The sequence below is a fragment of the Lactuca sativa genome, chromosome 2 (assembly GCF_002870075.4).
Source record: "Lactuca sativa cultivar Salinas chromosome 2, Lsat_Salinas_v11, whole genome shotgun sequence".
In the NCBI taxonomy this organism is placed as follows: domain Eukaryota; kingdom Viridiplantae; phylum Streptophyta; class Magnoliopsida; order Asterales; family Asteraceae; genus Lactuca; species Lactuca sativa.
In genome coordinates, this window is record NC_056624.2 from 197,282,151 (window position 1) to 197,308,659 (window position 26,509).

At 40.4% G+C, this 26,509-nt stretch overlaps 1 protein-coding gene across 1 annotated transcript; it reads right to left on the reverse strand.

The window, feature by feature from the left end:
- Window positions 1-9,384: 9,384 nt before the first annotated feature.
- On the reverse strand, window positions 9,385-13,825 carry LOC111899782 (5-methyltetrahydropteroyltriglutamate--homocysteine methyltransferase). The gene is made up of 10 exons (XM_023895629.3): window positions 13,666-13,825; window positions 12,332-12,685; window positions 12,172-12,259; window positions 11,948-12,075; window positions 11,478-11,869; window positions 11,140-11,384; window positions 10,888-11,054; window positions 10,689-10,794; window positions 10,340-10,590; window positions 9,385-10,169 (listed from the first exon to the last, which is right to left on the reverse strand). The coding sequence occupies exons 2-10, from the start codon at window positions 12,679-12,681 to the stop codon at window positions 9,599-9,601; spliced, it is 2,298 nt and encodes a 765-aa protein (XP_023751397.1). The 5' UTR covers window positions 12,682-12,685; window positions 13,666-13,825; the 3' UTR covers window positions 9,385-9,598.
- Between the last annotated feature and the right edge of the window lie 12,684 nt (window positions 13,826-26,509).

The following is a 26,509-nucleotide window of genomic DNA, read 5'->3' on the forward strand; positions in this document are numbered from 1 at the left end:
GTGGAGCGTGTGTGGTTAACCGGCACACTAACTTGGACTAGTAAGGACCACGAAGGGTGACTTAATGTTTGTCATAGATCAATGGAGCGTGTGTGGTTAACCGGCACATTGATTAGGTGATAATATTAAGGATACCAAGTGAATTGGTATGGTTATTCACACCTTGTTTTGTGATCCTCGGCATCCCAGTCACAAAATTTGAGAGGGCACACTCGAGATTGAAACATGCCATTGAAAAGTTCAATGAATCTCAAAAGATCTAGGAATTTCAAATCCAATTAAAACCTAATAAATTATTTCGTTTTTCATGGTGGAAATTGGTGAATCGTCATTCGCCTACCTTCAAATATTTTATAGCTTGGATTACGGCATCCCTCTTCTAAGTTATAAAATAGTTTGTTGGGTCCTAGCCTTAATATTTCATATTGGGTGTCATATTAAGGACTTTAAATCAACTATCTTGAATATCTCCCAAAACATGTCTGGTTTAGACATTTATGATCTTCCCAAATCTCTTGAAGATGATGTTCCTCAACATCATGCTTCACTTCCTTTATCTCCTCCAATTATTCTCCCTCACCCACAAGTTCTTGAAAAGTTTAAAGTCACTCAAGACCTATTGGCAAGTTAAGGTCTTGGTGTGGTCACATCTTGGAGATGTAGTCACATATTGACAAGACGGGAGAGTTGGGTGTCAAAGTCTCGTGAAAGTTGGATGTTCAATCACTTTCTTAGTAACATAGCGGGTCACTTTGGGACTACTATGAGACAGACTATGACACGAGCCTTAATGATCCTATCTTTTTGCTTTGTGCTGTGGAATCAGTAATGATTTGGAACACTAGTAAAGCAAATTTTGTTAGAAGATCAACTTCCCAAACCTTAAATGGACATTGGCAATGGTAGCATTGGATATCTAGAAAAGCATTTCTCTTCCCAATGGAAAGGGATCGGCCATAGTCAACTCGGTTGACCAAATGGTAAAGAGAAAGGCTAAGTCTGAAATAGTCTCATGTGCCATTATCAAAGGGTCTCCATATGTTTATATTGCCAAAGAAAGGGGCATTGGTTGCGAAGCTGCCCTATTTACCTGAAAGGTCATAAGGTTGATCAAGTCAAGAGGTTTGACTCTACTTCGGGTAAAATACACTGTATAACTCTGTTAAGTTCCTATTTGGAGATTCTTATTACATAATGTGAATGGGTCACATGCTGATGTCTTTTAAGAATCAAAGAAAAGATAGGAAGCTTAAAGTAAGTATATGCTGATTCTGATTGCGAAGATGGGTTTCGATCGCATGGTTCGGTAATCAGAATTTTGAGCTGTTGCTTAAGAGTTATAATATATTGCTTGTGAATAGATAACAACAAGGTTTTCATGTGGATTGTAAGGATAAGTTTTTCCGCAAAGTTTTAAAATAAAAGAAAAAAAGGTTTTAATTTTATTTATTTTAAAAATATCCTTACAATGGCATCGGTGGAAAATTGTTGCTTATATGTTTCCAGTAATAGCAATATTGGAAAGTGGATTTGATTCTTTCATTTGTGGTAGTGTCTGAATTTACCAAATGAAGAAAGTTTTTCATCACCCAAGTTTCAATTGGACAGAAACTTGGAATCATACAAGTTGTATTGTATGATGAATGAGAATTTTCATCTTTGAAAAATTAAGACTAATTCTTTGATCACATGTATATGTGAGTCAATTGAAGGACTAAGGAATTAGGTACATTGGGTGTGCGCTGGTCAAGGTCCACCACAAAGATTGATTTGTCATGAGTTACTAAAGATTAGTAAATATGATTATACTTATAAGGTTAGGTATAATTCTGTAACATTGAAAAGGTTCCAATGTATGACAAAACAAATGAGAAGAATCAAATTAGGCAGAAGGATAAAAGTTTCTCAAATCTGAAAAGATGGGAGAGTACTTTAGTATCAGCTTTGTGATCATCTTAATGATTAAGAAACCATATCAAAATTTGTTCTCTAAGAAAGTCTTAGTGCATTCTTATGACTAAGAAGAAGGGATCTTGTAATTGTTGAAATGGTTAAATCAAGAAGATGAATCATACTTCGTTCCAATACAAGTCTTGGAGTCATACTCCAAGATTGTAATTTGAGTGACATGTCTTAAAGAAGGTTTAAAACACTTATCAAATGTAAGAGTAAAATGTTTTCTACTCTTGTACATTTGAGATTGGTAAGTTGTGATGTCTTGGATGAGACAAAGACCAACTAAGACCAATTGTGTGAAGTGTTAGTCTTGATAAGAATCCGCACTATCCCTTAAATATTTGTTTTATCAAGGAATGGTTCTTGACTAGGAAAACTTATATGTCAAGGGGACAGTGGGAGCCTTAAAGATCCTGAAAGAGTTTCAAGATTTAATCAAGAGTAAAACCTGTAATTTATCACTAGCACACGACTTAAGGTTTTCAACCTATCGTGTTGACATAATTCTTATTTCTGTACCTACTTCAAATAAGTTGAATTTACATGTGAGTTATCAGAGTTCAACTTGGAAGCATTGGTGGGCCTTGTGTTACCAAGGTGACAAGAAACTAAGATTGAATAAGTTTAATCCATGTAGGGCTGAATTTGTCACTAACCTTATCTTGTGATTATGGTTTTGAAAAATTCGCATGGATAGGAACTCATACACTATTAAATCTAAGTGTCATAAGGTTTCTCTCCGATTCATGAAAATGATGGTGAGGAAATGCTTTCACTAAATAGATTTTAAGTAGATATCAATTGTGTCATTTGCATTTTCAAAAAGTCATTAGTGGAGCGCGTGTGGTTAACCGGCACACTAACATGGACTTGTGAGAAATGGCAAATGCCTAAGCAATTGAGACTATGATTACGGCATCCCTTTTCATAGTTCTGAAAATTGTTTAGACACACATGTGGGCTATCTAAGAAAGGGTGTATGAATCTAAATTTCAGAAGTCCAACAGATTTCTGGAAATGTGTCAGAGCTAGTGGGAGCATAAGTGTTATGCTGATAATCATCATGTTAGTGGGAGCATGACTATTATGATTAGTATTGCAAGCTAGCAATGTTAATTATAGAAAACAAAGTTTCAATCCGTGAAGTTGCAGGGGTTGAAAAGTTGTTTTGCTATAATTAAGGGAGAGGAAATTATACTTCATGTCAATTCTAAAGCTTAGATTGAGATTTTAATCATCTTTAGTCAAGAATATATGTGAATTTTGTGTTGGAATGGTTCAACTTGAAGAAATTCTATATATATATTGCATTTTCAAAATTCGATTATGATTACGGCATCCCTCTTCATAGTTAAATTTTGAAAACATGGCAAATAAAAAATATTATAGCAAAAGACTGGTCTAGTGTCATGTCTTTATGTCAAACATCATGAATAGTATCCCATATGCTTCGGATATAGGATCGATTTCATGTGCTATAATATTCATCCTTTCTAAATTTTCCAAATGCTTAAGGCATTTAGAAGGGAAAAGTCTAGAACTGGATATGACTAAAGTGATTAAGCAATTGTCGAGGACAATCTGAGGTTCGCCAAAGATTGGTTGCTCAGGGACATTTGGAAGTCTAGTGTTAATTTTGGTAGGACCATATCGACATTTTCTGAAAAGAGGTAACTCTTGTTCGGAAGTGATAGTCAAATAGGACTATGGAAATGTCTCCATAGGTGGAAGTGATTCAATCTATGTAAGATTAGGAAACTTAATGCAAAAAGGATGTTCCCAAGGAGCTGATCTCTTTTGGAATGCTCTGTAATGGTTGTTGTCAAGTCTTTCTGACTTTGTGCATAATCATTACAAGAGGATCAATGCATATAAGTTTAGAATCTAACAGATTTCAGTAAATGACATAAATTTGGAATTCTTGCATTTACAATAAGGATTTGGGATTGTGAAATGAGTATCATTGGAATCATGTTCAATTGATCTACATCACAATATAAGGATCATAGACAAACATAGTGTGCATACTTGGGGTATGGCATAACTATTGTTTAGAAAAACAAAGTGTACATGCTAGGAGCATGGGACGACTGTTGTTTTTTATTCAAGTCTTAAGTTGATATTTGAAACATTGAATAATGTGTAATCAATATGGTGATAAATAAAAGGTGGTTTTATTTATATTCAAAAGGGTTCTGAGACCATATTAGATTCGATTATTATTGTGTTTCACTTTGCATGTTTTGACTTCCAAAATAGCTAGGTTATTCTTTTCGAATGACTAAGTTATTTAAACACTCCACAGTCGTTCATATGTTGGAAGTAGGTATGAATCAAGACTGTCATGAATCGGGTTTGTAGATGGCTAAATGAGTTTAGACATGGCAATGGTTGCTGCAACATTCATGAGTACTCATAAGTTATGAGTATTGGTATAAACCCACGCTCACTTGTATCACTTCATGGAATTTATCTCGAGTGATCGTGAGACGATAACATCATATAAATCTTTAAACCTAGAGATATGAGTTGTTACCTATGAGTTGGTTGTGCATTGATTGCACGTAAACGCATCAGTAACTTGATGTTATAAAACGTGCCTTTGTGTACAATTCAATAAGTAGTAGAACAAGCATATCAGTCGAAGTTTATCTGTTCCTTCTAGAAATAGAAGCGATATCCGGGCCCCTCGATGATTTTGTTGTGACCCATGTACCGGCCGGTCAGAACTGAATTGATGTGTTCGATTAAGTTCTTTGTCAAACAAATCGAAAATCGGGAAACAAACTGCTGGACAATAAGTACGACGTTGTTCCATGTATTTGTCCGGCTGATATCATGAGAACAGAGGATTATGTGATCACTTATCTAAAATGGCGCTTCATAGTTCGACAGAGTCTTCATTGTTCGAGGGAGTTTTCGAGAGCTACGATTGTTGGTTGGTTCCTGAAGTTATAGGCAAATATAGTTATTAGACTTATCCAAGTGGGAGTCTGTTGGATAAGGTGTCTAAGTCCATAACTTATTTGGTATATACTTGACCCGACCGGCATGGTCCATTTGGGTTGCATCTCATCCAAACTATTATGGATAATTTTATGAGAGTTATACACATATGTTTATTAATATATTATGAGTTATAATATATTAATATGAAGTTACGTTATTTAATTAGTTTTAGTCTTAAATTAATCATGAATTAATTTAGAGATTAAATGGAATACTAATTAAATTATAGGCTATTTGTTTTATATAGTGTGGGCTAATACTCATTTGTTAATGGGCTAGGCTTATGTGGAAGTCCATGGATGATCCATGAAGCTTTTAACCCATGGATCCTTGGAAAAGGAAAAGACATGGGTTATTAGGGTTTCACTCTAACCATGCATACTATATAATCATGCTTATGGAGCATGAAATGAAGCCTAAGATACACTAAGAGAAAGCTAGTGATCTGGTGTGTGTGTGCATGTGTGTGGCCGATTTATACAAGGTGTATATACTCTCTCAAAGTTTTCCAAGAGTTTGTGGTGTTTGTGATTCCATTTGAGGCATTCACACTATTGGTGCTTGGCCCTCAAACTCCTAAGAACCCAACACACTAAAAGGTATGTAATCTCTTCTAACTCTTTTATGTTGAAATGTTCCCCATGCCATGTTAGATAGGTTATAAACCTTGGAAAATTATTATTTTGCATGTATTTAGACAAACATAGATCCAAGGTTTATTAGGGTTGCATGCACACTTAGGAAGTGTTAGATTGCTCAAAACCCAACACCTTATTGGGCCAAGAGGCCCATTAATAATTTTGGACTAGGATTTTGGGCCCATTAGCAAGGGAAGGATAATTGGGCCTCATGAATGGGTTTGGATTTTGGGTTTTCCTTTTTCTAATCTAAGGTCCTAACATTGGTTATTATTATTATTCAGCTAGGGAGGTTTCAAACTGTTAGAAGAGCAGCTTTTGTATTCAGCAGACAGAGGTGAGTCTTCTCACCATACTCATGGGTCAAAGGCACCAAGGCCGGCCCATTATGTGATTATGATATAAGTGTTAGTCTTTCTGTGATTTGATATGATATGTGATTGTGTGTTTTGCATGAAAACCCCGGGGGAGCCCGTGACATTGGATGTAAGACCATATGGGGTAGCCCATGGCAGTCCTAGGTAAAGACCATGTGGGGTAGCCCATGGCACTCTTACATGTTTTATGTATGCATGACTTATGTGATATGTGTGTAGCTTTAATTAGCTACTAGGATATGTGTATGTGTAGTGTATGGTATGCTCTGGGGAACTCACTAAGCATTTCGCTTATAGGTTGTTGATTTGTTTCAGGTACATCTGAGCCCAAGGGCAAGGGCAAAGCGTGATGGCGCACCGTGCACTCGATCTCTCTTTTCCACTGTTAGGGTTTGGGGGCACTCTGATGATTTGAATAAGTTGTAATGAATCGTTGACTTGAAAACAATTATGTTGGGATTTCATGGTTTATGCAGTTATGTTTTGTTAACTAAAAGTGAAAATTTTCATTAAAAATTTGGGTCGTTCCACAAATAGTGGAGCACCAATACTGGAATGAAAGCCATTGTTGTAAGAGAACTCTGCAAGATCTTGTGGTCCGTGTATATGGTAGAGTGGACTCCATAGAGTTAATGTCTCCAGATCTTGAGAGCGAATACCACCGCTCCTAGCTCCAGATCATGAGTGGGGTATGTCATCTCGTGCGGCTTCAACTGCAGCGAAGCAAAAGCTATCACACGTCCTCTCTGCATAAGGACTGCTCCCTACCCGATGATAGAAGCATCACAAAACACCACAAAATCCTCAACTCCCTCAGGGAGTGTCAAAACTGGCGCCTCGCAAATTCGTTGTTGTAAAGTCTCAAATGCAGTCTGCTGCTCAGGGCCCCACCGGAAATCCACCCCTTCCTCGTCAGACGAATGAGGGCCGGAAGTCCACCCCCTTCCTCGTCAGACGAATAAGGGGTACCACAATCTTAGAGAAATCCTATATGAATCTCCAGTAGTACCCTGCCAATCCCAAAAGCTCCTGATATCCGAGGGAGATTTCGGAACCTCCCATTGCATAACCGCCTCGAACTTGGCCGGGTTGACCAAAGTCCCCTCCTGGTTAATAAGGTGTCCAAGGAGCTAAACCTCTCGTAACAAAAACTCGCACTTCAAGAACTTGACATACAACCGTTCTCGACTCAAAACTCCCAATAACTCACGGAGATGCTCCTCATGCCGCTCCCTGGTCTTGGAATACACCAAGATGTCATCGATAAATACAATGACTGGGCGATCGAGTAGTGGTCTGCATACCCGATTCATCAGGTCCATAAACAATGTCGGCTTATTGGTGAGCCCAAACGACATCACCACGAACTCATAATGTCCATAAAGAGTCTGGAACACAGTCTTCTCCACGTCCTCCTCCCTAACCCTGACCTGATGGTACCCGAACCTCAGGTCTATCTTGGAGAACCAAGACGCTCCCTGCAACTGATCGAAGAGATTATCTATCCTCAAGAGTAAATAACGGTTCTTCACTGTTAACTTGTTCAACTCCCGGTAATTAATGCACATCTGATGCGCACCATTCTTCTTCCTAACGAAGAGAATCGATGCTCCCCACGTAGAAGTGCTTAGAAGGATGAACTGCTTGCCTAGCAGTTCATGTAGCTGAGATGACAGCTCCTGCATCTTAGGTGGTGCCAATCGGTACGGTGCCTTGGCGATAGGGGCCGCACCTGGCACTAGGTTGATCCTGAACTCGACCTACCTCTCCAGAGGCACTCCGGGTAACCCCTCTGGAAACACGTTAACGAACTCTCTGACAACCGGAACGTCCGACACCGAAACCTCATCCTTGACCCGCATATCCACCACATACGCCAAATAACCCGCACACCCGTGCCGAATATACTGTCAAGCCTTGGCAGCTGAGCAAAACCCTGATCCCAATCTGGTGCCCTCTCCGTAGATAACCAGTTCTCCCCCACTTGGGGTTCGAACTACCACCCGCTGACCCTCGCAGTCGATCATGGCACCGAAGCGACTCAACCAGTCCATACCAACAATCACACATACATCCCCCATGTGAATCGAAATCAAGTCTATCGAGAAGGATACCCCGAAGATCTCCAGAACACAACCTCGATAGACTAAAGAAGCAGAAACCCCATGTTCGTTGGCAATAGAGACTCGCAACGGACACTCTAGCTCTCATACAAGCAAACTGAACTCCCTACTAAACGATCGAGAAACAAATAACCGACTCGCGCACGAGTCAAATAATATCAAAGCAGGTAAGGGATAGAAACGTATCAACAACCAAATCTGGCGCTGTCTTGGCCTCCTCGGCTGTAAGCTGGAAGGCACGTCCCCGAGCCTTCGGAGGCTCTGCTCTACCCTGACTACTGTCAGTAATCATTAGTGTAGCCGGCACTGGAGCCTGCACCGACCTAGCAACGAGTCATGGACAGTTGGTCTTCACGTGACCAACCTGATCGCAATGATAACAGATCCTCATATCTTGAACCGGGGTTGGCTAGCGACAATCTCTCGTAAAGTGCCCATCCTTGCCGCATTTGCGGCACGCACTACCCAATCTACAAACTCCTGAGTGACTCTTCCCGCACTTCCCACAAGTGCGGCCGTGCTAGCCTCCAGACCTAGAATCAGCGGTCTTGGACCACTTTGTGCAAGCTGCGACTGCGTTGGGGCCTGACTTTGCTCCTGCAGCTGTAACTCAATCTCCAACTCTCGCCGCCTAGCGACCTCCTGTAACTCCAATAATGTATCACACCACTGGGTAGCAACAAACTGACGAATGTCAGTCTTGAGCATGCTCAAATATCATGTCATCTGAGCCTGCTCAGTGTAAGAAACCCAACAAATTTGATTTTTCAATAGCAAAATTTTAAGTCCAGTTATATCCAATCAGACCCGATCACACATAAATCATGATCTCAAAGTATCTAGTCTACTCTAATAAATGAAGGTTTTTTTGACACTTGTCATACTCTCATTTATAAGTTTTATTCTATTTTTTTTTTAATTCCACATAATACTTTAATGTAATATTTGCAATAAATATAATAATAAATGGATATCAATGTTATTAATAAACTTACCTTTTAATTTCAAAATTAAAGCTAATTAGTTTTTTTGTTTATTTATTTAAATTATTTATTTAAATTTAAAAAATAAAAAACATTTCAATTATAATAATTTATTATTTTTTCTTATTTTCTTATAAATTCAAAGTTGTTAAATATTTATTTTTTTATATTTAAATTTTTTAAGTTAACCGATATAATACATGAGTCTCGCAACTAATATTTTGCTGCATAATATCTTTTCAAGAATCAACAAATTAACAAGTCCACATCAATTGGCTACACTTTCAATGCAAGTCCCTTTGAATGAAACGTATACTTTCAGATTCCATTTACTTTCTAAGAGTAACATAACAGTGGCATAATAGCCAGAAAGAACAATAAAACCCACCAAAAAAAACATACCATCAACAACAGTTATTGAAAATATCAATTAATGTATCACATATTAAAACTCAAGACACCTCTTTTTCTTCTTCCGACTTTTCTTCTTGAGAATCATCAATCAGGGTCGCTCACTTGGCGCTGGCGAGCTCGGCGCGGAGCTTCTTGGCAGCGGTGACCATGTTCAAAAGAGCGGGTTTGACTTCGCCATACTTCCTTGTCTTGAGGCCACAATCCGGGTTGACCCACAAGATGTTGGTCTCCAAAACGGCAAGCATCTTGTTGACCCTGTCAGCAATCTCCTCCATGGAGGGGATTCTTGGAGAATGAATGTCATACACACCGGGCCCGATTCCAGCACCATATTTCACTCCCTCACGGAACACGGACAGAAGCTTCTCATCAGATCTTGAGTTCTCAATGGTGATGACATCAGCATCCATGTTGATGATGGAGTGGATGATGTCGTTGAAGTTTGAGTAGCACATGTGGGTGTGGATCTGTGTGGTGTCAGCAACGCCTACATTTGTGATTCTGAAAGAGTGAACAGCCCAGTCCAAGTAGAAGGCGTGCTCCGCTTTCCTTAGCGGCAATCCTTCTCTCAGTGCCGCCTCGTCGATTTGGATAACCGTGATTCCGGCCTTCTCAAGATCCTCAACTTCATCCTTGATTGCCAGAGCAATCTGGTAGCAAGTTTCAAATCTGGAGACACACAGAAAATATGTCCGTCAGTTTTAGCAACCTACTTTGTATGTGTGTGTGTGTGTGTGTGTGTGTGTATATATATATATATATATATATATATATATATATATATATATATATATATATATATATATATATATATATATATTGGATTTTGTGATTTATACCTGGGTTGGTCGTTACGGACAAAGGACCAGTTGAGAATGGTGACGGGGCCGGTGAGCATACCCTTCATGGGGCGTTTGGTCATTTCCTGGGCCATGGATGACCAGAAGACGGTCATGGCCTTTGGTCGGCTGACATCACCGTAGATGATTGGGGGCTTCACGCACCGAGATCCGTAGGATTGCACCCATCCGTTTGCGGTGAAGGCAAAACCGGACAGCTGCTCACCAAAATACTCAACCATGTCGTTTCTCTGAAACAAACAAACATTACATGCAGTTTTTTAGCCAACCCCCTTTTTTATGAAACCGATTGAAATGAATTAATTTAGATTGTGTTTATCAAATATACCTCTGGCTCTCCATGGACAAGGACATCAATGTCAAGTTCTTCCTGAAGCTGGACAACTTTGAAGATCTCCTCCTTGATGGCCTTAACATATTCTTCCTCAGAGATTCTATAAATATAAACATATACTTTTTTGAGATTTTTTTTTATAAAAAGTAAGCGAATCAGTTTGAAATTATATAAAAGTATACAAACCACTCACTTTTTAGCCTTGTACTCACGACGAACTCTCCTGAGCTCGATGGTTTGTGGGAAAGAGCCAATGGTGGTGGTTGGGAGGATTGGAAGGTTGAGCTTCTTCTGTTGGGCATCCAGCCTGGCACTGACATTGGTGGCACGACGGTGGTCTGAGCCTCTCAAAGCAGCGGCCTGAGAATGCAGGTGTCAGCATCAACTTTTTTTTTTTTAACAGTAATTTCATATATAGAAAAGGAAGGGGGTTTTAATCACTTACAGCCTTCTGCACGGATTCATTTGTGACTCTTGGGGAGGACTTCCTTGAAGCCTGAGCAGCAGCATTGGCTGAGAAGTAGGCCTCGTCTTTGTGACCAGCTAGAGCCTTGGCCAATGCATTGACTTCAACAACCTTTTGAGCAGCAAATGCGAGCCATGATTTGATCTCATCATCCAATTTAGTCTCATTAATAAGATCGACAGCAGTGTGAAGGAGTGAGCAAGAGGTCGAAACCACAAGCTTATCTACATATTTCACATTTTCATTTTATGTTAGGGAATTCATTCGGGTAAATGAAAGGAAAAGATTAATATGGTTAAAACGAAAGAAAAGCACACCTTTGCCCACAATGCCCTCGAGAGACTCAAGGACAGTGAGAGAACCAGCAAGATCATTAGCCCAGATGTTCCTTCCATCAACAACTCCAGCAAAAAGATATTTCCCAGATGGGAAGCTGCTCTTGATCAATTCAAGAGTCTTTTCACCACGGATCAAATCAAAAGTGAATCCAGCAACTCCAGGCAATGAAGTTAGGGTTTTGAATGCTTCAGCTGGAACATCAGCAAAGTAGGTGGCAACAATAACATTAAGACCAGAGCAGGCCGATTCTAGCTCAGAGTAGGCCTTGGTGAAAGCTTCCAATTGGTACCCCTCAAGATCCTTCACAAGGGTAGCCTCGTCAAACTGGATCCATGTAGCACCTGCTTCCTTCAACTCGGCAATCACTTCCCTGCAGGGGTAATTATTGTTGTAATGATTGTAGTTTATTGTGAAGAACATGAAAATGATCGAGAGAAAAGAGGCATACTTGTAGATTGGAAGGATTTTATCAAGAAGGGACAGAAGATCAAAGGTTTTCTCGACACCCTTTGCAGGTTTTGACAGCAATAAGTAGCTGACTGGGCCAACAAAGACGGGTACGGTATCAACTCCAAGCTGTTGCATTACAAACAACCAACCAACATATTAACCAAAAAAGATTACTACATCCTGTTTAAAAGAATCCGGAAAGAGCATATCAACAACACGTACAGCCTTAGCCTCCTTGTATTCGGTCACAGCCTTGTGAGAAGCATAAGAGAATTGCACGTCAGGGCCCAACTCTGGGACAATGAAATGGCTGTTCGTCAAGGCATCAGTATTATTAGAATCGACAAGATCCAAAAAACTAAGGGGCCAATATGAAACTTACTAGTTGGTGTCAAACCACTTGGTCATTTCCATAGCTGGGACAGAGGCGTTTCCTCTGGCCATGGAGAAGTAAGTGTCGAAACCAATCTCACCACCATTCCAGTTGTATCTTGAGGGGACAGCACCAAGCATGGCAGTGGTGTCAAGAACCTGATCATAGTAAGAGAAGGTGTTGCTGGGGATGTACTTGATGCCAACACCAGACATCTGTTTCCAGATGGATGATCTGAGATCAGCAGCCACCTTCTGCAAATCCTCAGCACTGCTCTTGCCATCCCAAAAAGATTCAAGAGCAAATTTCAGCTCTCTCTTGGGTCCCATACGGGGATAACCAACAATGTGGGATGCCATTGTCCTGTTTCAACCACAAGTCAAAAATTAATCCTAAGATGGCCAGGTACAGAAGCAATCATGCAATGATGACACAGCACCTACAACTTTAAAGTTGCACTATACTCCGTATTAGGTCATTCTACCTCTAGAAAGACACATTTTGAACCAGTATAGACTTGATCAAATGAGATAATCAAAGGTTTCTTGCGTTGCACTAATCATGACCATTGTCAAAATTCTCTGCTTATACTAATATCGACTAGAAAAACATAATTGGGAATAAGTGCTGTCATGCAGGAAATTTCCACTTAAATACCAACCGGTATCAATTTTATTCTATTCATGTAAGATTTGTAAGAGGAGCCTCCCAAATCTCTTATCACATGCATATAAAGCTTAAGTTATCATGTCACGCTTAAAAGACAATTGTTACAGAAAACTAAAGCAAATGGAAAGTTCTTCTATCTATCGCAAAGCAAAATCTCAGTAGATCAATTGCTCTCAATATCCTAGAACACCAGATAATATCCAATTATCATACCCATGCGAGTACAAATATCAAGTAAAAGTCCATGTACAGACAAAAAAACATACAAAATTGCCAGATCGTGTGATCTCGATAATCCAATCGCTTAATTCATATTTACTAAACCAAAAACTTCACAATTATCATAAACATATCTATCTGGTTCTACATTGCATAAAAATGATAAAATATCCTTGATAAATGACTAAATGCTCTCTTCTTCACAAATAGATAACATAAATCTACATAGATAATGGGATATGGGATCAGATCATGGACGCTTACATGCAGATCTAGCTCCATTACTTAACATTTTAAAAATCCAGTTTAATCTTCATAAAACAAATTAACTAGTGCAAAACACGCATGTTTTTATCAAATGCAGAAAGGGTAGCAGCAGACACAAGTCTAGAAGAGTCCAAATCGAACTTAATACAACCCATTCAAGCAATGAGTGACCGAGAGACAGGGCGTACCTGTAAACGGCGGTAGAAGAGGAAGTTACGAATCAAAAGGAGTCTCGAAGGAGACTAGTTGTTTCGTAATTCCGGTGATAAGGGAGAGAAGAATGGTTGACACGAATCGGAGAGAATGGAGAATGGTGTTTATTTATAGAAACTTGAGGCGGGGTAGGCAGGGGTTTGGGGTGGGTGAGTGCCTGAGTGGGTTGTTGAGCTGGGTAGATCAGATCTCAGGATCCCAACGTCCAGTCACGCGCCTACCAAAGTGTAAATATTACGACGAAAAGAAAAAAGGCTAAAATAAGTAAGAGCAAATTACATCAATGGTGTTATAGTTTGGGTTAATTTGTATTTTTGATCTTAATTTATTTTTTTTAACTCGAATGATCGAATGATCTCTACCATTTGTTTTTATTGCGTGTTTGGTCCCGATCTTACCTAAAAAGACTGTTATGTCCTTATTAACTTCTTTTTAAATTAATTTTTTTATTTATGTATTTTTTTAATTTATTATTGTATATTTATTATTTAAATTATTAAAAAATATCATGAGAACCACACCCGCCTCTCCCCTTCTAAACTCAATATCTCTCTCTTCTAACTCAACCCTAAATCATTGGAGTGGCTTGGAAGATTATAGCAACCGGAAACCAAAACATTTTCGGAAACCTCCATATCCGCTGGAAATCATCATGGCCGCCCAAATTCTCCGCCGTCAACAACCTCTTGCCATCGCCTTCCAACATATACTTCATCTTCTCGTTTCCCCCTGCACCCAACCTCACCATCTTCCCCATCACATTCTTCCTCCGGCGATCAACAGTCAAAGGTTCTCCTTCCCTGTCATCTTCTCATTTTCATTCTTATAACTCATTTGTAAGTTCAAGATGCATTTAGGGTTTTGATACCCATTTCTCATTCTTGTAAAACCACTGTAACATGAAGTCTCATGCGTCTGGTTCTTCAGAACAGCTCGGAAACTACGATCCAAGGTTTTGATTTCACGATGGCAGCTTTATGTGGTCTAGAAATCGTTCGCTGCAATTGAATCGTAATGAGGAATGGAGGACTGATATCTTGATGTCTTTTTTTCTGCATCTTGATGTCGAAAGGGAAAACAGTGAAGCCACCACCTTCAGATGTAAACTCTGATCTGGTTCCTTCTTCTCCCTTCCTGTGGTTCCAACTTCTCCATTCCCATCATTTCATCAAAGCCACCACCATGATTTTCTGGAAATAGGTTTCATGATTGCTCTTGAGTTTGGTTTAATTTGGTATTGATTACAGGTTTTGATTTTGATTCATCATGTTTGTTCTTATTTTTGGATTTGTTTTTAGGGTAAATAGCATAAAAACACTTAGTTTACACCAAAATTCTAATTTGACACTGATGGGACAAGGACCTCCGGCGGTTCTTCTGGTCTTCTACTGCGGCAGAGATCTGCTAGTCACAATCAGAGAAATGCGTTAGAGCCGTCCCTGGGACTGTGCCCCGGGAGCGGACTCCGGCGATCAAGTTAGATCAACTGAGAGATCTGAGATGGTCCTCCATAGCTGGAGAGCACCATCTTGGTGCTGGTGGTGGTGTGTGGTGGCTGACGGCGGCAGGTGGCGGCTGAGCCACCCGACCGGAGTATAGTGGCGGCTGAGCCATGGGGTAGATCTACTGGTGGCTGAACCACTTGGGGAAGATCCAGGAAAAGGTCCCTCTCCATGGAGGATATACTATTCATTATATAGGGGAAAATTAGGTCAGGCCTTGGGCTAGCCCAATTCAGGCCCAGCTATCAAGGAGTTGGGCAAGGCCGCCTGGAGGCGCCGGGCGGGGCTGGCGGGCGCGCACCAGGAGAGGATGGCAAGGGAGCGCCTGGCCGAGCCGGAAGGAGAGTCCCCAGCAGGGCTGGCAAGGGAGTCCCCAGCAAGGCCGACAAGGGAGCGCCAGGCAAGGCTGGCAGGAGCGCGCCAGGCCAGGTTGGCGCGCTAGAGAAGTCTAGGCCACGCTAGTGGACCATATCTCATCAAGTCCCCCTAGTATGGTGTTATTGGTACGCGGCCAATGACATCGGATTGGACTTAGTCATATAAACCTACAGGAGAGTCCCCAGCAAGGCTAGCAAGGGAGTCCCCAGCAAGGCTGGCAGGAGCGTGCCAGGCCAGGCTGGCGCGCTAGAGAAGTCTAGGCCATGCCAGTGGACCATATCTCATCAAGCCCCCCCAGTTTGGTGTTATTGGTATGCGACCAATGACATCGGACTGGACTTAGTCATATAAATTGTGCGTCGTCAAGTCCCCCTAGTCTGATGCGATTGGGTTGCTGACAATCGGATCGGACTAGATAAAGCACCAATACAATAAATAATAAAGAGAAATGACCGAACCTCACCCACGAGAGTCGTGGGGTTGTGCGAAGAGCCAAACATTGCTTATGTAGCTTGAGATAACTTGATACTCAATTATTGAGAGGAATGCAAGCCGGTCGGTGAGATGCAACGTAACTGTTGCTGCAATCATGCGGATCGAGGCTGCTAAAGAGTGTTATGCGACACTGATGTCGGTGGAATGTCAGACCGGGGTAGCTAAGAAGCGTAAGCTTGCCATTCAGTCCCTGAGACTGTTATTCGACGTGATTGTTGTGGTAGCCATGTGAGATGGGATGTCACCAGTAACCATCTATATAGTCTGCATTGCGACGTACCAACCCTATTCCCCCCCCCCCCTTTTCTTAGAGGAGGTGAGGAATAGATTCTGAGAGCTGGGCGACTAGGTTGCTAGCGAGGGTCACGTAGTAAAACTATTGTCGATAGCCAGACAACAGAATTGTTGAGGGATAGGCAGTGAGGCTATAGGGTGGGGTTGCATAGCAAGACCATTTCCGAAAGCCAGGAAACAGAGGTGTCGTGGGGTACGTGGCGAGGCTACAGGTAGGGTTACGCAGCAAGACCGTTCCCGAGAGCCAGGAAACAGAGATGTTGTGGGGTACGCGACGAGGTTACAAGTAGGGTTGCACAGCGAGACCATTTCCGAGAGCCAGGAAACAAAGATGATGTGGGGTACGCGGCTAGGCTACAGGTAGGGTTGCACAGCGAGACCATTTCCGAGAGCCAGGAAACAGAGATGTTGTGGGGGCATAGGTAGCAGGGCCGCTATTGGGATGACCTTCTTTCCGGAGAGTATCCTCACTATAGCAGGTTGTAATGTGGATAACACTTCATCGATCGTACGAGCACAAGAGAACCATGATGACTGTGAGAGAGGAAGCACCAAGATCATGGTGTGGAAGAAGCTTGTGATGCGCGAATTAGGAGAATAGCTTGGGCTTAGCAGCCAATGATCATGGAGGTGTCATGCGGGAAAGCCTCACGTATAACAGATCGGGTTTGACTACTAACGATCGTAGATAAATCATGCGGAAGAGCATCGCGTGGAATGGATCGGGCTAAGCTGCCAGCGATCGTAGATAAATCATGCGGAAGAGCGTCACGTGGAATGGCCGGAGCAAGTTGCTATAATGGAGTCAGGCTGAGAAGCCAGGCGACTTGAGGCCAAGGGTACTGAACCTCGCATGCGGAGCTTACCGCTATAATGGAGTCGGGCTGGGAAGCCAGACGACTCGAGGCGAGGGTACTGAACCTCGCATGCGGAGCTTGCCGCTATAATGGAGTCGGGCTGAGAAGCCAGGCGACTCGAGGCGAGGGTACTGAAACTCGCATGCGAAGGAAACTCGAGGCGAGGGTACTAAACCTCGTATGCGGAGCTTTTCGCTATAATGGAGTCGGGATGAGAAGCCAGGCGACTCGGGGTGAGGGTGCTGAACCTCGCATGTGGAGCTTGCCGCTATAATGGAGCCGAGCTGAGAAGCCAAGCGACTCGGGGCGAGGCTACTGAACCCCGCATGATTGGGCGTAGCACCCTACAATCTATGTGTCTAGCTCGTGTGACCAGTCTGAGTTAAAGCAGAATGGTACCTGGTGCTTTGTTGCATCTCTAGTCATACTAATAATTGATGTCTCGGTGTCTTGGTTGTTTGCGGAGAGCTATGTGGCACTGTAGGGGTGCAAACGAGCCGAGCCGAGCCCGATCCAGGCCAGGATCGGCTCGGGCTCGTTTAAGTTATATAAGGCTCGAGCTCGAGCTCGACTCGATTTGAGCTTCCTTGTACTGAGCTCGGCTCGAGCTCGTAAAGAATTATACAAGCTCGGCTCAGACTCGGGCTCGACTCGTTTTTTATCTGACGTGTCTAAATAAGCTTAAGCTCGGCTCGAGCTCGTTTACTAATACCCTAAATCCATAATTCCCCTAACAGTTTTTTATTTTAATATATATATATATATATATATATATATATATATATATATATATATATATATATATAATATTAAATTATATTATAGAAAGGCTCGTTTAGGCTAGCGAGCCTAATCAAGCTTAATGACATAGGCTTGAGCTCGAGCTCGTTTAATAAACGAGCTTAATAATAAACTCGAGCTCGGCTCGGGCTCGTTGAAAATCAATTTCGAGTCGAGCTTTTAACGATCCGATCTTGAGTAGCTCGCGAGTAGCTTGGCTCGTTTGCATCCATATGTGGCAGTGCTACCTAGAGCTCGATAGTGCAACTATTGTTAAGAGGTGCGTAGCGAGACTGCTGTCAAGAACTGGTTCGTAAGGCCGCTAAGGTCCGGGGAGCGAGCTGCTAGCGATAGGTGGGCAGCGCGGCCATTGAAAGCTGGGCAGCGAGACTACCGAGGGTTGAACCACGAGGATGTTCTTCCAATCTGGAATATCAGTGCCACCCCGAATGCACTGTCATGCATAGCATTAGCTTTTCATGTACTTTAACTCTGCTCCTTCAGAATAAAAATGACTTCTGCATAGTGTCGTGCCAACCCTTCCCCCCTTTTTTTTCTTAGATAAGGCGAGGAAAAGGGAAATGACCATCATATAGCTGCTAATAAGAGCGGGGTAACACTGTTGCTGAGGGTTATTTCGTAATGCGTCACGAGTAGTAGTAGCGTACTACTCTTCCCCCTCCTTTTTTTGAAAATGATGAGTGGTGCGGACCGCATCTTCTAGAATCGGATTTAACTTGACTTAATTGGAGCACACAAGTTGTCGATTTTGTGTAAAGCCAGCCCATCTAGAGATAATTAGCCAAAGTATGTTGTATTTCTTTTTGTGAGTAAACGACTTCGTGTTGCTTTCCCTTTGCCTTTCATTTTATTATTTGTGACATATTAGTGCTAGGCTCACCGTGCTTCCCTTTTTTTTGGAATAGCCTCAAATTATGGAGCAATAAACCTTAGAGGAGCCCAAAATAAATATATGAGTCTAAATTATTAGCCCATTTAATCGTCCCAGCTGAAAAATAATAGCCCAAGATCGAGTTATGGGCTTTTTTAGGAAATAATCAGCCCAAAACAAAATTGTTGGAGCCACTTGCAAATTTGGGCCAATGCCCCAATTCCCTTTATGTCATTTATGTGAAACGGATCGCGTATCTGGAGGGAAGTGGGTCACGTCGGAGCCTGCTTGGAAGATATGGGCATGTGCCCTGATTTCTTTTTGTCATCTATCTGAAACGTCGATATGTCACTGAACATGAAGATGAAAAGTCGCATCGGGCTTTAGGCCGATAGATTGACGATGATGATGGTGAAGCAATAGATTGAAATCAGCTACGTAAGGAAATCAGAGCTTCAATTCGCTGACAACATTGTTCTGGTAGGTGCCAGTGCTGGAGACGACCAGTGATTTGGGGTGGTTCGTCAGTAACGATGGGGCGACGTTGGAACATCGGTGAGTACGCTGGCGGTGTCGGCCAACTGCGTTATTTGTTGAAAGTCGGCTAGCTAGGGCGATTGTGGGTGGTGTCAACAGATGAAGGCGATTAGATTGCAAGTGGTTCGGTAGTTGAGGGTCTTCAATGTCGAGATACAATTCGACGGTGATGGTAGGCGCAGAGTTGGCAGTGATTGATCGAACACAGAGGCAACGATCGATTGTTCTTGGGTTCCGGTTGGCGACAGATCGAGAAACAGGGTCGGCGTCTAATCCATTGTAGCTGGAGTCGACTGGTGATGGTCGGTTGGCTGAGCGACTACTACCGATTGGAGATGTTTTGGGCAGTCGCTCGGCATCGGACTCGAATGCGACTGGTGGTGATGACTGTGACTGGCAGCGCCGAATCCTAAAGCTGCCCGCCGTCTGTAGGCGGTCCGGCGAAGCCGACAATGATTAGCGATCTTGGTGTCGGTGTTGATCCGACGGTGATCGAGAGGGTCGTGACCAACGACCGGAGGAGGTATAGACAGCCTCACTCGAAAAAAGCAAAAGGCTGGTGGGGCCCGCCTTCTTTTTTTTTTACATAAGGGATTGGACACAACTGTCATTTGTCTGGTGCACTGTGCACCTTTATCCTTTTTTTTATTGTTGTCGGTTGAAAGTCTTGTAACGTCTTTTCTTTTGCTGTTTACGATGTTTACGATGAGCTGTAAAAGACTTTGAATATGCTCTTTATATCTTTTTTTCCTTTACAGTTTATTTCTTCTTGTAGAATCTTGTACACTTCATCTTTACTCTCTTCTTTTTTTTTTATTTTTTTTATTTTTTTTTTTTATTATTGAGCAGTAAATTTTGGAGAAGGTAAATTAAATTTTTAAGGTAAAAATGCTATCTCTTATGGAGTGTACAATTATGACAACTATGCTTATAAGCAACTGTTAACATTTGTAAGAAAATTACGACAATCCTTAGCTCAAAAAGGGGATTTTCTTTTCAATTTGAACAAAAAAGAATGGTGTATGAACTGAGATTTGAGTAAAGCCCATGAAAAGTTCTTCCTTTTTTTTTGAAGGTTTTGTAAAATGTACAAGCCACACGGTTGTATGTACAAATAAATATTACAGGGATGGGATTTGCATAGAAGATTGAGCTCAAGGGATTTTCTGAGAAACGTACAAGAAACTTAGCCATTCTTACAAGCATCTGTTTCAAGGATAGGAGGTGTTAATAGAAAATCTCTAGATAAAAACGATTTTCTAGTAATATCAGTTAAAAAGCCCATGAAAACTTTTCTTTTCTTCTCAGACTTGCTGAACAAACACAAGAATATGAACAAAAACGAATTTGAGAGGGATTTCTTCTTGTAAAACTTTATTTTCCCCTCTGCTTGCTCAAAAAGCCATTGAAATATGAAAAAGAAACAGATCTCATAAATTTTCGTTTTCTTTTTTGGAGTCTCCAAAGAAATACCAACTTAAATGAAGGTAAATAACCACAAAGAATTTCTCTTCTTCTCAAGTTGTTTGATAAAACACCAAAATAAAAAACGAAAATGGGTTAAGAACTCATAAGAGTTTCGTTCTTCATGACTTGCTTCAACCCATCAAAGTATGAACGAAAAAAATGGATCTGATAATATCTTTTAAAACTTAAAGTTGTTCAGATGAACTAAAGCGAAATATCACACCATATTTGAGCCAAAAAAACGAGACAGATCTTCAGATATGAACGAGAAAAGCTCAACATATCAAGAGATCTGGACTAAAAAGTAAGCATATCAAAAGATATGAACGATGGTTAAGCAGATCTGAAGAGATCTTGGCAAGATCCAAACGGGTCTGATCAGATAAGAGATAAGAATGAACAGATCTGAGAAAACCTGATGTGGAACTCAACAGATCTGACCAAATCTAGGAAAAATGAGCTTGGAACCGAGGCTTTTGCTACTTGCTCGGGTCCGGGATGGCGCCAAATGATGGGACAAGGACCTCCAACGGTTCTTCTGGTCTTCTACTGCGGTGGAGATCTGCTAGTCACAATCAGAGAGATGCGTTAGAGCCGTCTCAGGGACTGTGCCTCGGGAGCGGACTCCGACGATCAAGTTAGATCAACTGAGAGATCTGAGATGGTCCTCCATAGCTGGAGAGAACCATCTTGGTGCTGGTGGTGGTGTGTGGTGGCTGACGGCGGCGGGTGGCGGCTGAGCCACCCGGCTGGAGTATAGTGGCGGCTGAGCCATAGGGTAGATCTAGTGGTGGCTGAACCACTTGGGGAAGATCCAGGGAAAGGTCCCTCTCCATGGAGGAGATACTATTCATTATATAGGGGACAATTAGGTCAGGCCTTGGGCCAACCCAATTCAAGCCCAACTAGCAAGGAGTTGGGCAAGGCCGCCCGGAGGCGTTGGGCGAGGCTGGCGGGCGCGCACCAGGAGAGGATGGCAAGGGAGTGTCAGGCGAGGGAGCGCCTGGCCGAGCCGGCAGGAGAGTCCCCAGCAAGGCTGGCAAGGGAGTCCACATCAAGGCTGGCAAGGGAGCGCCAGGCAAGGCTGGCAGGAGCGCGCCAGGCCAGGCTGGCGCGCTAGAGAAGTCTAGGCCACGCCAGTGGACCATATCTCATCAGACACCATGTTTTTTTTGTCTCAAATTTGACACTGTGTTTTCCAATTTGTTACAATTCTGACCATTTGACCGGTCAACCAGGTTACATGTTGACGTGGGATGATGACGTGTCAGTCTTGATGACGTGGCATGCTGACATGATATGGTGGCGTATCAAAATTGAATTTTTTTCCACAAAAAACACTAAGTTTTCACTTTTTTCGATTTTGACACTAAGTTAAATTTTTTCTTTCAATTTTGACACTATGTTTTTTTTCCAAATTGAACATTATTTTTTTCAATTTTGTTCGATGTTGACAATTTTCTATTTGAAACTATATAAGTATTTTTTAATACATTTAAACTGTATAAATATGTTTTTTTTTTCCAATAAAAAACCATAGTTTTGTATAAATACAAGGTTCTTTTTATATTCAAACCATAATTTTATGTATAAATATGTATTAGTTATATAAAAACCGTATTTTATATCAAATACACAACTTTAAAATGAGTTTAGAGGTTTGGACGCGTGTAGTCAATCAAAACCTTGATGTCAAGTTTGCAACCCTTGAATTTTTTTTATCTTATTAGAAACTTATGGTTAGTTTGTTTCTCATTATATAACTAATGCATATTTATACATTATGCTTTGAATGTATAATAATAATAATAATAATAATAATAATAATAATAATAATAATAATAATAATAATAATAAAATAAACTAAAAACACCTTGTATTTAAATAAAATATGGTTTTAAACGAAAAAAAATATATTTATACGATTTAAAATGTATTAAAAAATATATTTATATGGTTTTAAATTGAAAATGGTCAAAATTGAACAAAATTTGATAAATGATGTTCGATTCGGAACAAAAAAAACATAGTGTTAAAATTGAAAAAAAATTAAACTTAGTGTCAAAATCGAAAAAAATGAAAACTTAGTGTTTTTTGTAGAAAAAAATTTAATTTTGACACGTCAACATATCATGTCAGCATGCCACGTCACTAAAACTGACACGTCAACATGTAACCCTGATTGACCACTCAAGTGGTCAGAATTGTAACAAACTGGAAAACACAATGTCAAATTTGAGACAAAAAAACACAATGTCAAATTAGAATTTTGGTGTAAACTGAGTGTCGTTTATGCTATTTATCCTGTTTTTAAGAATATGACCATGGTTGTTGGTGGCTGGTGGTGGATGGCAATTGTTTTAGCAGAGAAGGAGGAGGAGGTTGTCATTAATAGTTGTTGGTTATTTTAGTGGTGGTGGGTTTAATCAGGTGGTGGCATAAATGGTGGTAGTTTACTTCGGTGGCATACTCCGACAAAAAGGAACTGGATGGAAGATTGAGTTTTAGATTGATAATAAATAATAAATATACAATATAAATTAAAATAAATACATAAATAATAAAATTAATAAAAAAGAAACTAATAAAGGAATAATAGTCTTTTTAGGTAAGACAGAGACCAAACGTGGAACAAAGGTTCTGGAGTAACTTCTTCTACTAACAAGATCTAACCCAAGGGACCAAAACAAGCTCGTAGCATAACCTAAAACTAGATCCATATTAAAGAACCATCAATATTGAAGCTTTATACATCCAAAAGAAAGATCAAGGCGATAAAGGTTTGGATCTACAAGCTCCAAGACAACCAACACTTCTCCAATGAGCTCCTTCTTCTCCAAGATGCACCAAGATCACTCCAAAACACTCAAAGGCTCAAGAATCTCACAAATAGGGTTAGGTCTTCGAGGGAACTACTTTAGAGGGTGGAGGTTGAAGGTAAGAAGGGTTTCCAAGAGGTTAAAGCCTTTAAATAGGGTCCAAGACCCAAAAATTAGGGTTTACCGTGCCATGCGTATGCCAAGCATACTCTAGGTACGCCCAGCATACTAGGGTGAATCACCGTGATCATTTAAGCCATGTACACCCAATGTATACGTTCTACCTTATTCATGTCGGATTAGGTGTCTAAGCGTATAACTATAGTTGGTATAAACTTGAATTGATAGTAGCAATGTCCTTTTGGGTTGCCTTCAAACTTGGCAGTTGAATAGGATAACTGTTGGAGAGAGAAGAATGATTTATTAATTTATTACTTGGTTAATAAATTAATTTGAAATCAATATAAATGATTTATTAATGTATTATGGATATAATATGTTAATTAGAAATGATATTGTTTAATTAATATTTAATCTAAAATTTATTTGGAATTAATTTTAGGATTAAAGGAATTAATTGAAACTGCAGGGACTAAAGGTGACAATGTTCAAAAGTTGAGCATTGAGCATTCTAGAACCTCCCTTAGAGGTGGGGAACGAAATCTAGAGTGTACTAGGGTTTCCTTGGGCTCTAAGGGTGCCTTGGAAGCCTTAGGGAGGAAGTTAAGGGATTAGGGTTATCTAAGATACACCTGCCTTATCATAAACCTTTATTATCACCTATATAAACCCCTATAGGGTTGGATTTCGTCCCATGCACTCCAAGAAAGGCTTAGAGCCAAATTTTCACTTCCCTTCTCTCTCTCCATAGTAATCATTAGTTGCTAGGTTTGTTTGTGAGCCATTAGAGGCGCGACACTTGTGGCGCTTGCTACCAAAGTTCAAGATCTTCAAGGATTTGATTGTTATTACAATATAACAATAAAGGTATGTATCCTAACTCTAATTATATGTTAATTTCAAAAATTAAATGTGCCTCATAGGGTTTCTAGTTTTTGTGTTCAAAGCTTGTATGTCTAATAGTGAAAACATAGATCCTCAAATTAGGGTTGCATGCACACATATGATTGTTTGCTATGTATAAAACCCATCAATTCAAACTTCTAAATACCATAACTTAAGCGTCCCAAATCTATTTCGACATTCTTTATATGCTCGGAGAGGTAATGAAAAACCCTATAATCTCATCAAATCTCCTTCGGCTTAAAACCTTTCGAACTTAGATCCTTAATTCAAGAAAAGGTCTAAAGCATCGTGTAACATCCCAAAAATAGAGGGTAAAATTTTCATTTTTAATATATTGATTCAAACATACATTTACATTTATCCAAACATTAAGGTGTTCCATATTAAAACAATTATTAGAGTAATTCCCAAAATCATAAGTTGTGGAAAAACATAGGTGTGTGCGCTGCGATCAAGCCGGGTCATTCCCTTGCGAACCGGAAGTACATGAAACCATAAACCACAAACTGTACGCACAAAGCTTAGTGTGTTCGCCAAAATACCACATACCAGGCATAACTATGAGCAAACATATCAAACATATTCAATCAATCAGTAAAAGTGTTATGTGCCAACCATAGTCTTGACAGTATGCCACGAGCCGTGTCACACCCCCGAACCAGACGACGGAAACGTCTGGGGGCTTGCACGTGACTTCATCTTAAAATATCATTACAATTAATATAAATGAAACATAACATCATCTTCACCATGCATAAAATAATACAACTGTCATTGTTTACATCAAGTACAAGGTTTTTAAATTATATGCCCAAAACATGCAATGTATGATGTTTAACCGTACACAAAATAAATCTCATATTCTTGTTGATTCTTCCGCTTAACGAGTTCCTGATAATACAAGTAATTTTAAAAACGTCAACACATATAATGTTGGTGAGTTCATAAGTGTATTTGAATGAAAAGTTTTGTATAGTTCGTAAAACACCAGAAAATCCGATATTTTCTACAATATAGTTGGAAAATGGTGTATCAAATCAAGTATTAATGCATGTGTGGTTTCCATTGTTGAAAATATGTATGAAAAGTAACCCGGAGAATCATGTATGTTTCTGTTGTAGGTAGAAGGTAGTGTATAAATGTATTTTTCCCCAGAAAATCCGATATTTTCTGATTATAAAAGCATTATGGTCTTAAACCCCAAGACCAGGTATTAGTGTATGTAACGCCCGTAGACCCGAGCTAGTCAATTTAGAGATAATAGAGGTTGAAAACGACTTTTCGACAAAAGATTATTTAGAATAAATAATCTTAACCAAGTTGTAGAATATGTCACAAGGTTTCCATACATATAAAGAACGCCGAAATCCAAGTTATAGCAAAGAAGTTATGACCCGTCGAAGTTTTACGGCAAAATCGACACGGCACCGGGAAGCGTAAATAGTGAATTTACGATACAGGGAGTTTTAGCCTTAGCGATCTAAATGTAAGTCGTAGAATACGTTAAACCGAGAGCGTCCATAAAAAGAACACCCAAATCTGACTTCGTATGAAGAAGTTATGATTTTTCGAAGTTTCGGCTTAGCAGTGTACAACCCGAAATTCGAATATTAGATCGAGCAGTTTTTGGCCGACACAACCTAAACGAGAATCCAAGATCTCGTTAATAGTAGCATAACGATAAAAAGACAGACGAAAAAGGACGTCGGATGAAGAAAGACCAATCGTGTCCCGGTTTGTTAATAATATTAATTTTAAAATAAAGTCAAAAT